Below are 14,064 nucleotides of genomic sequence, written 5' to 3'. Positions count from 1 at the left end.
CCTTCTCCTCCTCCTCGCTCAGCATACCACGCTCCGTACAAGCAGTCCTTAAACGTGGGCAGCTGGGCTCTCTTTCTTTGAATCTCTATCATACTGTAACTATTCCTTTTAGTTATGACAAAGGTGCTATCAACCTCAGAGTATCATTGACTTTTCTGTGTAGAGGGTATTCTGTGCTGTGCATATTTTATTCTGTACATTGTGTTCTCTGCTGGTAATTAAGTCTGTTATATGTAGCCTATCTGCTGTAGTTCAGAGTCCTATTGTAGTATTTTTGTAATGTTTTCATGTCATAAGATATCAGTACTTAGAATTCCTACTATCTTCTTTTTATAAATTCTGTGTTTCAAATGTTAGTTGTTGAGGGACTGATGCCTATATGAACACACAGAGACTGCTCTCTGACCGCAATTGGCACAAGGCTTGCTCATGGCACACATATACATTTTCTTATACAAAAATTAGCTTTTTTTGAAAACTAGAGCTGTGTGCAGTTAGTTGTACAGTTAATATTCAATTCTAAATCAAGTATCTTCATTTTAATCTATAAATATCACACAAAGAAATGTTAAAGGAAAAGTATAAAATTGTTTTATTTCTTCTGTTTAGACATATTTTAGTGGGATGTATAGAGTTATCATATAATTCAATGCATTCTATGGTTGTCAGCAGATATGTAAACTTCACTCTAATGAGGATACAGAATAGTCCAATCAGCCCAGAAATCTTCTTCATTGTACTTCCTAATAGATGTGCAGTCCTCCATAGCAACTAATGTCCTCATTTATCAACATATGAGAGCTTTACAGGTTGTGGCTTTTATTTCTTGCATTGTTTGTTTTAATAATCAGACTTTTTAAATTTTAATGAGATGAAGTGAGCTCAGGTGAACTGAGGAGCTGGAGTTGAAATTGTGAGTTATGGCAAGAATGTTAACTGAAAATAAGTCAGTTAATTGTTTACTGAAATAGCTGTAGAAAGAGCAGAAACTAGAGAAGGGTCCATCTCACCCATGACCTAGAAAGAGTCAGATGGATTAGCATAGTCATGGGGTTCATTTGCTGTCAGAGCTCTTAGTTAGCAAGAGGACCCTCTAATGTTATGATTTTGAAGGCCAGAGAGGGGGTTAATAGAAAGGCCTAGGAGTGGGAAAGCTCTGAGTCAGATTGGAAGGAAGTCTCCTGTTCTTCTACATAGGTGACCTCAGATGTGCCTTTGAGAATGCAGACGTGTAAGAATGTGGCCAACTACAGAAAACACTCAATAACTAACGTTTTTAATTTGTCTTAATACTATTACTGGCTTTTACTTTACCGTTTGAATTATACAATGGACCTATCTCTAGAAACAACTGTGGTCTCAGCTTACTGTGGTTTGCACAAAGTTGATACAGTATGACTTTGCTGAAAATGTTAAGATTTTTGAAAAAGTGGTCAACCGACCTATAAGTTGCAGTGTTGTTGACAAATATTTACAGGTACACTTGCGACAACCCACATTGCATTCCATGTTAGGCTCACAGCTGTCTTTTGGTCATACTAAAGAAGCCACAGTGAGTCTTCTCAGCATGTTTGCCAGGGTCACGGCTCTTCCTTGTCTCTAGTAGATTCAGTGTTGCCTTGTCGGTCTGTGGCCTATAGCAGTTTGATGGTTGTCCCCACTGCAGTTCTTCCATTCTCCTTCAAGTCCTTCCAGTTACTTCAGTTAGTGTCCTTCCGTGCAGTGGTTTAAGTTGGCTCTTTGTTTTATTTAATAGTTATCCATTTGCCTTGAGTATTTTCCTTTTAAGCCCTTGACATATTTATAATTGCATTAGTACTCTTTTCTGTCAAGACCAATATCTAGATCATTTTTGTTCTGTTTCTTTTTATTTCTCAATCATGAGAAACAAATACTACGTTTTCTGCTTTACGTATCATTGTTGATTGCATAGTTGGTATTGATCGACAAATTATAGTCTGGCTTTTATCATTTTTCTTTAAAGAACTTGGTCTTTATTCCAGAGCGTTAAATACCCAAGGGGTCGTCTTTCTGTCTTTATTTGCTTTTATTCTTTATTAATGTGTGTCTGATTTGAAGTTTTTAAAACTTAGTCCAAGAATGTAGTTTTATAGATCTAACTAAGAAGCTCACTCTAAATCTGGAGCAAATTCTCCAATTTCTGAGCTATTAGTCCTCTTTGTAAGGACTAGTAATACAGGTTGGATATTGTACAAACTCACTAAAAAAGTGATAGGTATTTAGATTTACACCCAAACATATACATCATTAATTATCCTTTCTTCAAAAACCATGGTGGGAATAGAAAAATCTTGGCACTGTAGGGATTCTCTACTTCTGCAAACATTAAATCATTTTTAAAGTTTATGCACTTTGTAGACTTTTCTAATATAAAACCCTTACTCTGAAGATTTTTTTAGTAATTATGAAATTTGAGACAGCAGAGATCTTGAAAGGAAGCAAAAGGAATAAGTCATGCAAATTTTCTAAAATTCAAATCTCACCTACTTATTGGAGAAGATAGTAGAGTCCTTCATAACTCAGAAGGAAGAGAATCCAACCCTGACATGCTGTGGCTAGTGAAGCCATCATCAGAGTACCCTCATAGGGACTCCTGGAGAGTGAGGTCTACCAACATGAAGTAAATCAAGAAAATGAATGCCTTACCCGTGTGTGTGTGTGTGTGTGTGTGTATGTGTGTGTGTGTGTGTGTGCGAGAGAGAGACAGAGACAGAGAGAGAGAGGGGGGTGGGAGGAGAAGAGGAGGAAGAGAGAAGAAGAAAAGGAGGGAGGAAAAGAGGAGAAGGAGGAAGAGGAGAAGAAGAAAATTATTACATGTAGAGCAGAGCAGAAAGGACTTAGATATAGTAAAGAGTGCCAGGAAAGCAGGAATTCAGTAGATCTAAGAAACAATTCATTACCATCAGACAAAGGAGGCAAGAGCTTAAAGAGAGGTAGCATTCTATCCTAATTTTGCTCATGTAGAAAACAAGAAATGTAGAAAAAAGGCTTAAAAATCAGTAAAACATGAAATATGCTTTTATCATAGTAAAAATATTTAGATTTTTCTGAGAGATATAATACTGATGAGTGAGGATGAAGAAACCTGAGAGTTAAAAAACTTATTTCACTCAGTCACACAAAAAAAAAAACTTTGAGTCTTGATCCAGACCTGAGAGACTCTAACAAGGATTCATGCTTAATTTACAAATGTAAGCATTTGTAGAGGAGCAATTGCTCTATAAAAATGATTGCACATCTTGCAGTGCATAAGATACATTTGCATTTTATTTTAATGTGAAAAAAACGCTCTGGGAAGATTTAAAGATGAACAAGTTAGGTGAATAGAGAATGGGACATCAACTAGTACTGACAGATTCATACCAGACGGACACTCCGCAGACTTTCAAGATTCACTGTACACCGTATGCAGAGCTAGGAACATTCTTTGAAATCAGGTACAGATTGATATTTTCCTTTGCCAGTGACAGATGGAACTGTGCCACCGATATGGATCACTGACTCAATTTGAAGCTTTTGATGGATGACAGATGTGTCAAACTGATTTGAAGACTGGAGAGACAAAAATCTATGAACTGAAACAATTTTGTGGACTACATAGTAGTAAATAAAATTTATATAACTAATCATTTCTCCTCTTTAGCTAATGAGTGTCTAATCTTAAACATTTTAGTTGAGAGTTTTCTAAAATAAAATGTTCATCTCTCCTTGTAAACATGTGGTGATAACCCTTAAAATTTTATTTTTCTTCTAGGTGGTATTTGTCTTCATGTTGATAATTGTAGAAAATTTTAAAAAACACATTTCACTATATTAACATATTCAAATAAACTCACCTATGTTACAAATCTTGTTTAGCTCTTTATAGAATTTTATGATAGTAATAACATGTGGAGTGATAAAATCTAAAATCTGACCTCTTTGTGTAGCCTTGGAAGTAGCTATCTGTGAAGTTGGCAAAAATTGCTAAGAGCAGATAAAGTATGGCTAATTGAGTAGCTGATCTTTCCAGATCTGCTGTTTACATTCCAAATCTAAATGAATCAGGATGTCCATAATCCTTTAGTAGCTCAGACATCCTACCCAAGCAACACACTTAACAGTCCTTTTGCTTCCAAGTGTTTTAGCTCATTCTCCCTACAAATGGATAGAGTGGGAATGGCCTGACTTCACACTCATTGTAAAAATTAAACGGACCAAGAACATATTATATAAACCTATGCTAGGTAGTAGGGATCCAGTAAGTGCTATTTTTCCTTCTCCAGTGATTCTCTCCTTCATAATGACAAGCAATTCTAAATTCATGAGGCATACACTGTTATCTTTCTGTTGTCTCTATAACAAAATGCTTGAGATAAACAGCTTAAAGAGATAATCTTTGTTTTGGCTCACAGATTTGGAGATTTTGACCTGTGGTTACATGATTCTGCTGCCATTGGGCCTGTGGTGAGGTTGGACATCAGTGGCAGGAAATATATAGCAGAGGAAATAGCAAAAGGGAACAAGAGGAAGGACAGGGATTAAATACTTCCAGACCTGCCAGCCCGCCTTCCGCCAGCTATCCCCAATCAGAAGTGTGCTTTATCAGTTAAGGTGTTTGCCCATCCAGTTGGGTTGGTGACCCACACACCATCCACCAAATCTATTTCATGCCTGTTTCCTCTTCTCCTTAAAGAGAAATAGAAAACTTATCCAAAGATCTTAAACACATATTTTTATTCATTACTTATCTGAACTGATGCGATTGAGCGTCTGCGGACAAAGTGAGAATAGTTCTATTTCCTGGCTTTAGGAATGAAGAATAAGCAAAACTCGCCAATGCTAGACTCCGTCTCAGTTATCTGGAATTCTGCCTTGTTCTGTCTTCCTCATATAGAAATGGTTAACTGATGGTGAAAGTCTAATCAAAAACTGTGTTTTGTAGTAGTATTGAGCACATGTATGCACTGCCTCTCCATCAAAACTGAGAAAGAGAAGGAAACCTATGAAAATTTTTCTTTTAAAAATCATTTTATTGAGTGCATTTGATCTCTATGTAAAACTTCATTTAATCAAGAAATAAGATGGGACAGTGTCTTCACTGAGGTTTTGATCAATTTTTTTCTGAATGTATTATGTTTTATTTACTAAACAGCTATGAAACTTTTAGTACATTTTACTATAGGCTGTGGTGAATCAATATCTTAGTCTTCTGTTTACCTGTTCCTACATCCAAGCCTCTACTTTCCTTTGCAAAAGAAAAACATTTATATGAGTAAATATGTAAGATTATTAAATGAAATATATTTTATGGTATTTAGATGATATACTAAAACACACAAATGTTCATGCATGCATAAATAATGTCAAATAAAACCCACACATAGTGACGTGTATATATTGAAATATAGATATGCATGTAATAATAAACAAATATTTCCTACCCTTCCAGTCATTAATATGCTCATTGATATCTACATTGTTTTTTGTTGGAGACTTTCCTACTTAGTTTTCATCTTATTCATATCATAATCAAACTTAGAAATTTTTACTCTAAAAATGCACTCCAAGTCCTATAGATTTTCCATTTCCTTATTTTCTGTCTAGAAATTGACATTGAGCGCTGTGTACGAGAGTCGGTCAATCTGTTTTGTTGGACTCCTAAAAGTGCTACATACAGACAGCATGCTCAGCCTCCAAAACCGACTTCTGAAAGCATTGCAGTCCGCAGCTCAGCGCCCTACTTCTCTGTTGACTGTACAGATCCTCCAAAGACAGACCTGGTATGTATTAGCAGACACCAGCTACAAAGCCTAAAACGTGGATTGATGGTATGGCCTAGTATCATTATTGCTCATAATAGTGTCACTTATATTCTTTTAATGTAGCTATTTCCCAATATAGGATTGTGTTCACATGGCTATGTCAGAAGACCTCTGTCTCCTTTGATGTTCTATTGAGGAAGATTGCTTGGACATATTCTTCTGATGACAAGCTTTATTTTATTTTCCACATAGCATGCTAAACAGTAATACACCACCTTGTTATATGAGATTACAAAAGCAAAAGAAAAACATTTTAATACAGTAGTGTTAAGAGTTGTTGCTATAATAGGAATTTATTTGTTTGTAACAAAATAAATAATGTTTGGGAAACTATCCCATTATATTTCTCAATATTGGCCTTCTTATTAAATAAACTTACAAATTTGTTCAGCCTACCTGTTATTTACAACTTATGTGTTCCAAAGATCCCAATTTTATATTATCTTAATTATTTTCATGAAGCTGAATTTTAGTTAAGATACATGCATTGTCTTAGTGATAATCGGGTACATTTAATAGTGTAAAATAGAATGTTTTCACATTTCCAGTTGCAGCCAAATTGTATTTAACAACAGACAGGAACCTTGGTGACAAAGAGGAGACAGCTCCATGGGTATATGTGAGAACAGCTATAAGAAGTTAATAGAGGATCTTGAGAGATAAGAATAAGAACCTATACTAGGAAATAAATATTTTCACTAGTCCAGAAGTAGAGTAGGCCTCCCCAGAGGAGGATTGGCATTTATTGGGATAAAAGGTAAATATTTATTTTAAAAATACTGTTTAAATTTTGTTTATACGCATCAATGTTTTGCCGGCTGTCATGTGCATGGACCACATGTATGCCTCGTGCCCTCAGAGGTCAGGAGAGTGTGTCTGATCCCTTGCAACTGGAATTGAACCCCAGTTATCTGAAAGAACAGGTGCTTCAAACTGTTGAGCATCTCCACAGCCCCTATATAAAATACTCTACATCTGAAACTTTGTCCTCTTTTCCATGTTTTTGAAGGTTCAAATTTAAATGTTAATGTAAAGGAAAGCAGATACAAAAAATGTTTGCTGCATATTCATTAAAATTAGGGTAATCATAATTTAGATTCATAGAATGCCATACTGTTATGTTAATTTTTCCCTTTCTTTTTCATTTTTGTTGTTGTTGTTGAGATAAGGCCTTCCTATGTGTCCCCAGCTGACCTGGAAATGTTATGTAGTGCAGGCTGGCTTAAAACTCACAGAGATTCTCCTGTCTCTACATTCTAGGTAGTGGGATTAAAGTCCTACAGCCCCATCCCTAACTTGTGTTAGATGCTTTAAAATTCTCTTATAGTAGAAAAAAAAAACATGTATACTGTTCCATAGAGTTGGCTTCAATGTCAACCCTGCTTTTTTGTTGTTGTTGTTGTTGTATATCACTGAATAATCCACAGGCTCTCCACTTACCTGTTAATAAGTGCTAACACATGTGTTATGTACCTTATTTCCATGACAAATTACAGAGACAAATTGGAATTAAAATGTTTTTGGCTTGCAGTTTCAAAGGTGTCAGACTGTTATGTCAGGAGCTATGCAGTGGAACAGAGTCATTCACATGATAAGCCAGAAAGCAGGGAGGGGGGAATACAGAAAGAGGTCAGGCAAGACACAGCCCCAGGGACACAGCCCTGGGGACTTCCTTCTTCCACCTGGGCCCTGCCTCTGCTCTCACCACCTTTCACAATGGCAGCATGCTTTGAGCCCAGCAGTGGTTTAATTCGGTCACTAGTTCAGGAAGCTCCTGATCTGCTCTCCTCTGGGAATGTCACGAACACACCAAGCAGTGTGCTTCACTCTCTTCTGTGCATTTCTGAGTCCAGTTAAGTTGGCAGGATTATCACGTCATGATACCTGTGCTTAGCAAAGTCATTTTACAAATAATGTATGAATTATCCACTCAGTACATGATACATGGTAAGAATCTACGCTAGTAACAGTTAATTTTACCTGCTTGGTAATTCAGGAATAAAAATGCCAGCACTCTAAACTGTATGGGACTTGGTGACAGGAACCTTTGAGTGTAAATCGTGTGTGATGAGGTAGTGTTCTGGAATTCCATCTCCTTCCCTGTGTCAGCAGCAGCACTGTCACTTGACATTCCAAAGGGGCAGTCAGGCAGGCAGGGGACGAACTGGATACTGGTTTTCAAGAGAAGGAATCTTTCTGGCAGTTTTACCCTAGTAATTTCAGTTTAAAATTTCACTTTGACCTTTACTTCTTGCTTTTAATGCCGTTTTGATTTTCAAGCCACTAAAGAATTGCCAAAAGAATTATTCAATCTCCTGCCAAGATCTCTCCCATCCAGTTTTTTCCTTATATAGCAAAAAAGAAAAAAAAAAGTCTGCTTCAGAATTTGGGTCATAGTTTACTAATAGCAGAAAACAGTGGGTAAAGGTATGAACTTTTGATGAACAGGATGAAACAGATTTTCCTTTTGGGGTGGGGAGGGTATGAATGCAGAAATAGAGGGCAACCTTGGGTGGTGTTCTATTTTTGAGACATACTCTTTTGGTGGGCCTGGGGTTCGCTGGGTTTTCTCCAAGGAAGCTAGCCAGATGTCCTCCTGTGTCCACATCCCCAGTGCAGGGGCCACAGGTGCACAGCCTCTGCCTAGCTCTTGAGGAACCGGTGTTGGATCCGTTCTTCAGTATGTGGGGCCTAAGCCTTTGCCAGCTGCGCTTTCCCAGCCATAGGTTGAAATGGATTTTAAATGAACATGCTTTTTAGGAAACGATGGTGGTTAACTTTAGCTATTTTTGTATCTCTTGGACAAATTTGATCAGCATATGAATTTTTTATGAACAGTATAACTTAATTATATGCAATCTGTGAAAAAACAAGAATTATTATTCTTTTTCACAATAGCTCAATTAAGAACACATGTAGTAGTCCAAGATCTTAAAAACTAAGTTTTGTTTTATTCACATAGTGGCATTATACTATGTCATAAGTAAAACAGAACACTCACTGAGTGGTCTTCAACTTTATTAAAAATGCTTTATATGCTAATTAAATAATTATTTAGGCTCTTTCAAACTTAAATTTTATGATGGAATAGTTTCTAAACATCAAATATGAACACTAGTGTATAAATTTTAATCTCAATTATAAACTTTATATAATTTGAACAATTAAAAAATAGTCTTATGGGGCTTTATAGATTGCAGGTACTTGGGTAAATTTTCTTCCCCTAGACTAATCTCTAAAGCATTTTTATTCCCCATTTGAGAGTTGGAACAAGCTAATTAATGCAGTATAACTTACAAACTGCTATTTTATCAGTAGTAAAAAATATATTGTACCCTTGATAATTCAAGTATATATATATATATTATTAATCTACCTCATAGTAAGTACTCTAAAGTCATAGTTTCTTGAGATTTCACTATTTTTTTTAATTTTACTCTGAACATTGACATTTACAGTAGTCACTTGTGTACTTTTAAATAAGATGGCTGGTTCACAGAACACAAATACATATATATATGTATATATGTGTACATATATTGCTAACATAATATTAAGAGTGAATATTGACCTAAAGTCTGACTAAACTTTATTTGATTGGGAGCATTTCGCTTTTCATCTATCCTCGTTCCTGTGTGTTTTCTGTATTCCTAGCTGCTGTCAGTCCTTTGTGAGGTAAATAGTGGGAAGTGTTTCCTCCCACTTTGTATGCTGTCTTTACCTTCTGCTCAGAGTAGAGGTGTAAGTCACCATGTCTTCTTGATGAGTTGGTCCCTTGATCATTGGATGGCACACTTTGTGTCTCATGTTAAATTTTTTTATCCTAAAGTCTGTTGTACCGAGTGTGAGTACAGCTACTCCTTTTTGCTTCAGGTTTCCATTTGCTTGGAATATCATTTTCCCTCCTTTATATCTCTGTGTCTATAGAGGTGATGTAAATTTCCTGAATGTGTGTTGTTGTGTTTAGGTTATATTTTTAAATATATTGGAACAGTCTGTATCCTTTAATTGAAGAGTTCAATCCATTTTCATTAATTATTATTGATAGATAAGAACTTACTCCTGTCTGTTATTATCTTGGTTTGAGATACTTTTTAATGTCTTCCCTGTTCATCTTTGTGGTTTGATAGTGCTTGATTCTTTTTATTTTATTTTGTGTGTATATCTATTCTTCTCACAGTTTTTAAATTCTTCCATGATGGTGCCTGTTTTACACTGATCTTGGCCAAAATGCCAAGAATCAATCATCTCATTTATTTACTACTAAGTCCCTAATATAGAGATGCTGCCATTTTAATATAAAATGGTTTACATTCTAAGTGTTTGGTTTAACATGAGGCCTGACCTCTACATACCTCGGGACCTATAAGACTCTCTTTCTAAGCAATGAATTATTCATAAATTTTGTATATATTATTCAGTTCAAACAGAAAAGCAATAAAACAAAAAGTAAGACCACTTAACTCTTTGAAATAAGGAATAATTTTAAAAGTAAAAGTGGGAAATTCTGCTTTAATTTTATGACAAGAAAAATCTAGCATCTAATGAGCCTATTATGTAATGCATTATATTTCAGATTGAATGTCTTCTTGGTGGATTGTTTGCTTGATCAATAGCAACTGACCATCTTTATCTTTCTTGACAAGAATTAGTTTTAATTATTTTGTCAGGTATTAGAATAACAATGTCTTCTCATTTCTTTGCTTGGAATAGATGTTCTAATGTGGTCTACTAGTCTGCATCCTTTTTTTAAATTTAAATTAGAAACAAACTTGTTTTACATGGTAATCCCAGTTCCCTCTCCCTCCCCTCCTCCGCTGCCCCCTACTGGCCCTCTATCCCTTCCCCTTTCTGCTCCCCAGAGAGGGTGAGCCCTTCCATTGAGGAAAGGCCTAGACCCTCTCCCGTGTGCATAGGCTGAGAGGGTATCCCTCTATGTACTCTCAAAGTCCATTCATGTACTAGGGATAAATACTGATCCACTACCAGAGGCCCCATAGATTAACCAGACCTCCAACCTGGCATCCACATTCAGGGGGTCTGGGTTTCCCAGCTATCAGTCTGGTGTCCATGAGCTCCCCCTTGTGCAGGTCAGCTGTTTCTGTGGGTTTCACCAGCCTGGTCTTGACCCCTTTGTTCATCACTCCTCCCTCTCTACAACTGGACTCTTGAGTTCAGCTAAGTGCTTAGCTGTGGGTGTCTGCTTCTGCTTCCTGTCTGCCTTTTCTCTGTGGTTCTGGTCTAGCTGTGTTCCACATGCTTTCAAAGAGTGCTCTTTTGCTCCTGGGGCTCCCAGCTTTCTCTGGATGTGGGTGTTTCTTGACCTGTCCTGTGGGCTGTGGATAGCCAAGGCAAACTCTGTCCCATTGTGGTTGATGAGGCTCCACATGATCAGGAATGGTTGGCTATGTGGTGCCCAAAGCACACTGATTGGTTAGTGTTTGTATTTAGTTCCCACCTTTCCCCTTTGGGACACTGATAGAGGGCCTAGCTGCAGTTGCTAGGAATCCCTTTTTTGTAATCCCAATAGCTAGTTCTGTAAATCTCCTGGTAGGAGTCTTTGAGTCTAGTTTACCTGGAGAGGAAGTATATGTCCAGCTGTAGGAGAGGTTTGTTGATCAATAGAGCTTGGACCTGGAGAAGTAGCTGATTGAGTGGGAAACTACTCTTGTTCTATTTATTTTTTAAGCTGTTATCCACTACTCCTTCTGACATGGCTCCTAGTCCACCATCTTCCAGTGGTCTTTGTTTCATGTTAAGGGGAGGATGTTCCTTTTTATTTTCTCCCTGTCATCATTCAGGTGAATTTTGACTAAGTTTTATTTCACAAATGTTCATTAAGCACATGCCAGTTACTTGATTCATTTCACATTAATGTGGACAGTATCCGTTCCAAGCACCTTGGTTGATACATGGACATGAAGGAAAGAGTTTTGGAATATGGTGTAATTGCAGACAAAGGGGAGGAAACCCTGCAGTGCCTGCCATGCCTCATTTATAACTGTTTTCTTCATTTTCTAAACCCAGTTGTTATTTAAACCAGAACTCCTCAATCTACAGTTAGCAAGATTTTTATCATTTTATATAAACTTCCTTTCTCCCAATATCAGTTCCAGATTTGGGATATCACTTAATTCAATACACCAGAAAACTATTTTGGCAGATGGAAATGATGTATCAGGAAGGGGTAAAAATACAAACATGTATTAGATTGTAAGTTGAACTAAAAATTATCGCAAATCTTTTGTGAAATGAGACAAGTTTAAGTAAATATTGTAACCAAATAACTGAAGAATGAGCCCCTCTTTCCAGGTCAAGGGACTGTAAATTAGTGGTGTTTGTTCATCATTGCTTTTCTCAGTGAACCTTCATATACTCCTCAGTTTTAATAGATCTAATGGTTTCCCTGCATCCATCTAAGCCTTAGAAATTATAGTTGGTATTTTGTCACTATCTTTTCAAACATTTACTCTTACCCTTTTGAGAAATTATGTTGGAGAAATCAGAACCCCTGAGTCTTGACCTAATTCATCACATTGTCAGCACCACCCCTCCGCTCTCACTTTATACAAGTATATTCTCAATAGAACTGTGTCCTGTAAATGCAACAAGTGAGATGAGCATAGAAAGTATAGCCATGGTCAGAGAAAAACTGTGCCAGGAGAATTATAGAATAAGTTTTGTTGATGAAGATTGGTGAGGGGTAATAGAAGTAGAGTTAGGATAGTTTTTAATAGAAAACAAAAGAAAATAGGAATTAGTTTCTTTTGGGGGAAAGTAACAATTGACATGATATAGGGTAGAATATCCGAGGTAGGGTTGGCCCAAACTAGCAGCTGAGCTGATGGGAGACAGTGGCACATTTCACCTGGGCAGCAGGGCTGTCTTCACAGAGCATGCTTAGCATATCCCCATGAGGTTGCTAGGAAGGCTGCAGTGGTGACAGTTTTTCTGTGCAGCCTGATTTAATTCAGTATCGATTTGACACAGGTCCTCTAGCAATGTTTTTCCACCAGCGAGTCTACAGAATACATTTTCTTCATGGAGAGTGATGGGCACAGCAGCCTGACTCCAGCTAGCTAATGAATATCTGGGGTCTTGCACAGACATGTTGCTCACACAACCTCAAAGTTCAGGGATGTCATTTCATGAATCACTGGCATTCTGTGACAGTTAAAGAGAAACGAATCCTGGCACAATTCTACAGACAGTGTGGCATCAAGAGACACAGTTATACACAGGATGCAGGAAGTTTAATGATTTTCAAATTTTAGACCATAAGTGTCCCATTTATTCAGGCCCCCTCAGCACTTCCTATAAGGTATGCAAAGCAAAGAAACAAGTTCTGTGACATGAGTGCAAAGGTCACATTTAAACCTATGTGTAAAATTTTAAATGTTTAGCCTGTTTTGCCCACATACTAACACAAAGAGGGCTTAATGAGAAGTGAACCAGAGCTTCCTCTCCGGCTCTCAGCTCTCCCCTACACCTGTGAGAGAGTTCCTGTTGTGAGGAGTTTGTCCTTTCAAGCCCAAATAAAGATCACCGACTCACTCTCTCTGTCTCTCTCTCTCTCTCTCTCTCTCTCTCTCTCTCTCTCTCTCTCTCTCTCTGTCTGTCTCTCTCTCTCTGTGTGTGTGTGTGTGTGCGCGCCTGAGTGACTGATGAGTCATGATTCCTATAGGAATCAAACAAAATAAGTATTTAGCAAGGGACAACCAAGTAGAGCTAGCAACAACAGTCTTAACTACTCAGCTTTTTATTTACAAATGGGTAGTTTAATATGAAAATGTTCATTTTATTGTACAAACCAAATTACTTTTGTTAATTTTTTAAATATCATTTTATGACAAACCTGATTCATGCACATGTTTTGTTATTTTGCAATTATGTCTTTTATAGTTTTCACATATCAAGGAATTATTAAAATCATAATTATGCTATGTATGTGATGCCACAACCAAAATAAATTTACTGATAGGAAAATAAAGTATGTATTTTTGTTTCTTAGCATTCTTTTTAAGTTAATTATAGCATCTTAGGGCTTTAAAACTTTTTTTTTTTTTTTTGGTTTTTTCGAGACAGGGTTTCTCTGTATTGTTTTGAGGCTGTTGGTCCAGTCTGGCCTCGAACTCACAGAGATCCGCCTGCCTCTGCCTCCCGAGTGCTGGGATTAAAGGTGTGTGTCACCACCACCTGGCAGGGCTTTAAAACTTATTGTATGTGTTTGTCCTGTGTC

At 37.1% G+C, this 14,064-nt stretch overlaps 1 protein-coding gene across 14 annotated transcripts in view; it reads left to right on the top strand.

Moving 5' to 3' along the window:
- Tbck (TBC1 domain containing kinase) overlaps window positions 1-14,064 on the top strand; it is a 136,560-nt gene that overhangs the window by 80,625 nt on the left and 41,871 nt on the right. For 12 of the 14 annotated variants that reach the window (XR_005879313.1, XM_013121928.3, XM_013121927.3 and 9 more), the window contains one exon: window positions 5,608-5,783. Coding sequence is in view for 13 of the 14 variants with exons in the window: in XM_013121928.3 (XP_012977382.1) it covers window positions 5,608-5,783 (176 nt within the window). In the remaining variant the exon portion in view is untranslated. Of the gene's footprint in view, window positions 1-5,607; window positions 5,784-5,888; window positions 6,159-14,064 lie in introns of those variants that run through there. The other 2 variants (XM_021234010.2, XM_021234009.2) reach the window with 2 other exon arrangements.

Source organism: Mesocricetus auratus, unplaced genomic scaffold (genome assembly GCF_017639785.1).
Source record: "Mesocricetus auratus isolate SY011 unplaced genomic scaffold, BCM_Maur_2.0 Super-Scaffold_100009, whole genome shotgun sequence".
In the NCBI taxonomy this organism is placed as follows: domain Eukaryota; kingdom Metazoa; phylum Chordata; class Mammalia; order Rodentia; family Cricetidae; genus Mesocricetus; species Mesocricetus auratus.
This window is presented reverse-complemented; position numbering and strand designations above follow the sequence as displayed.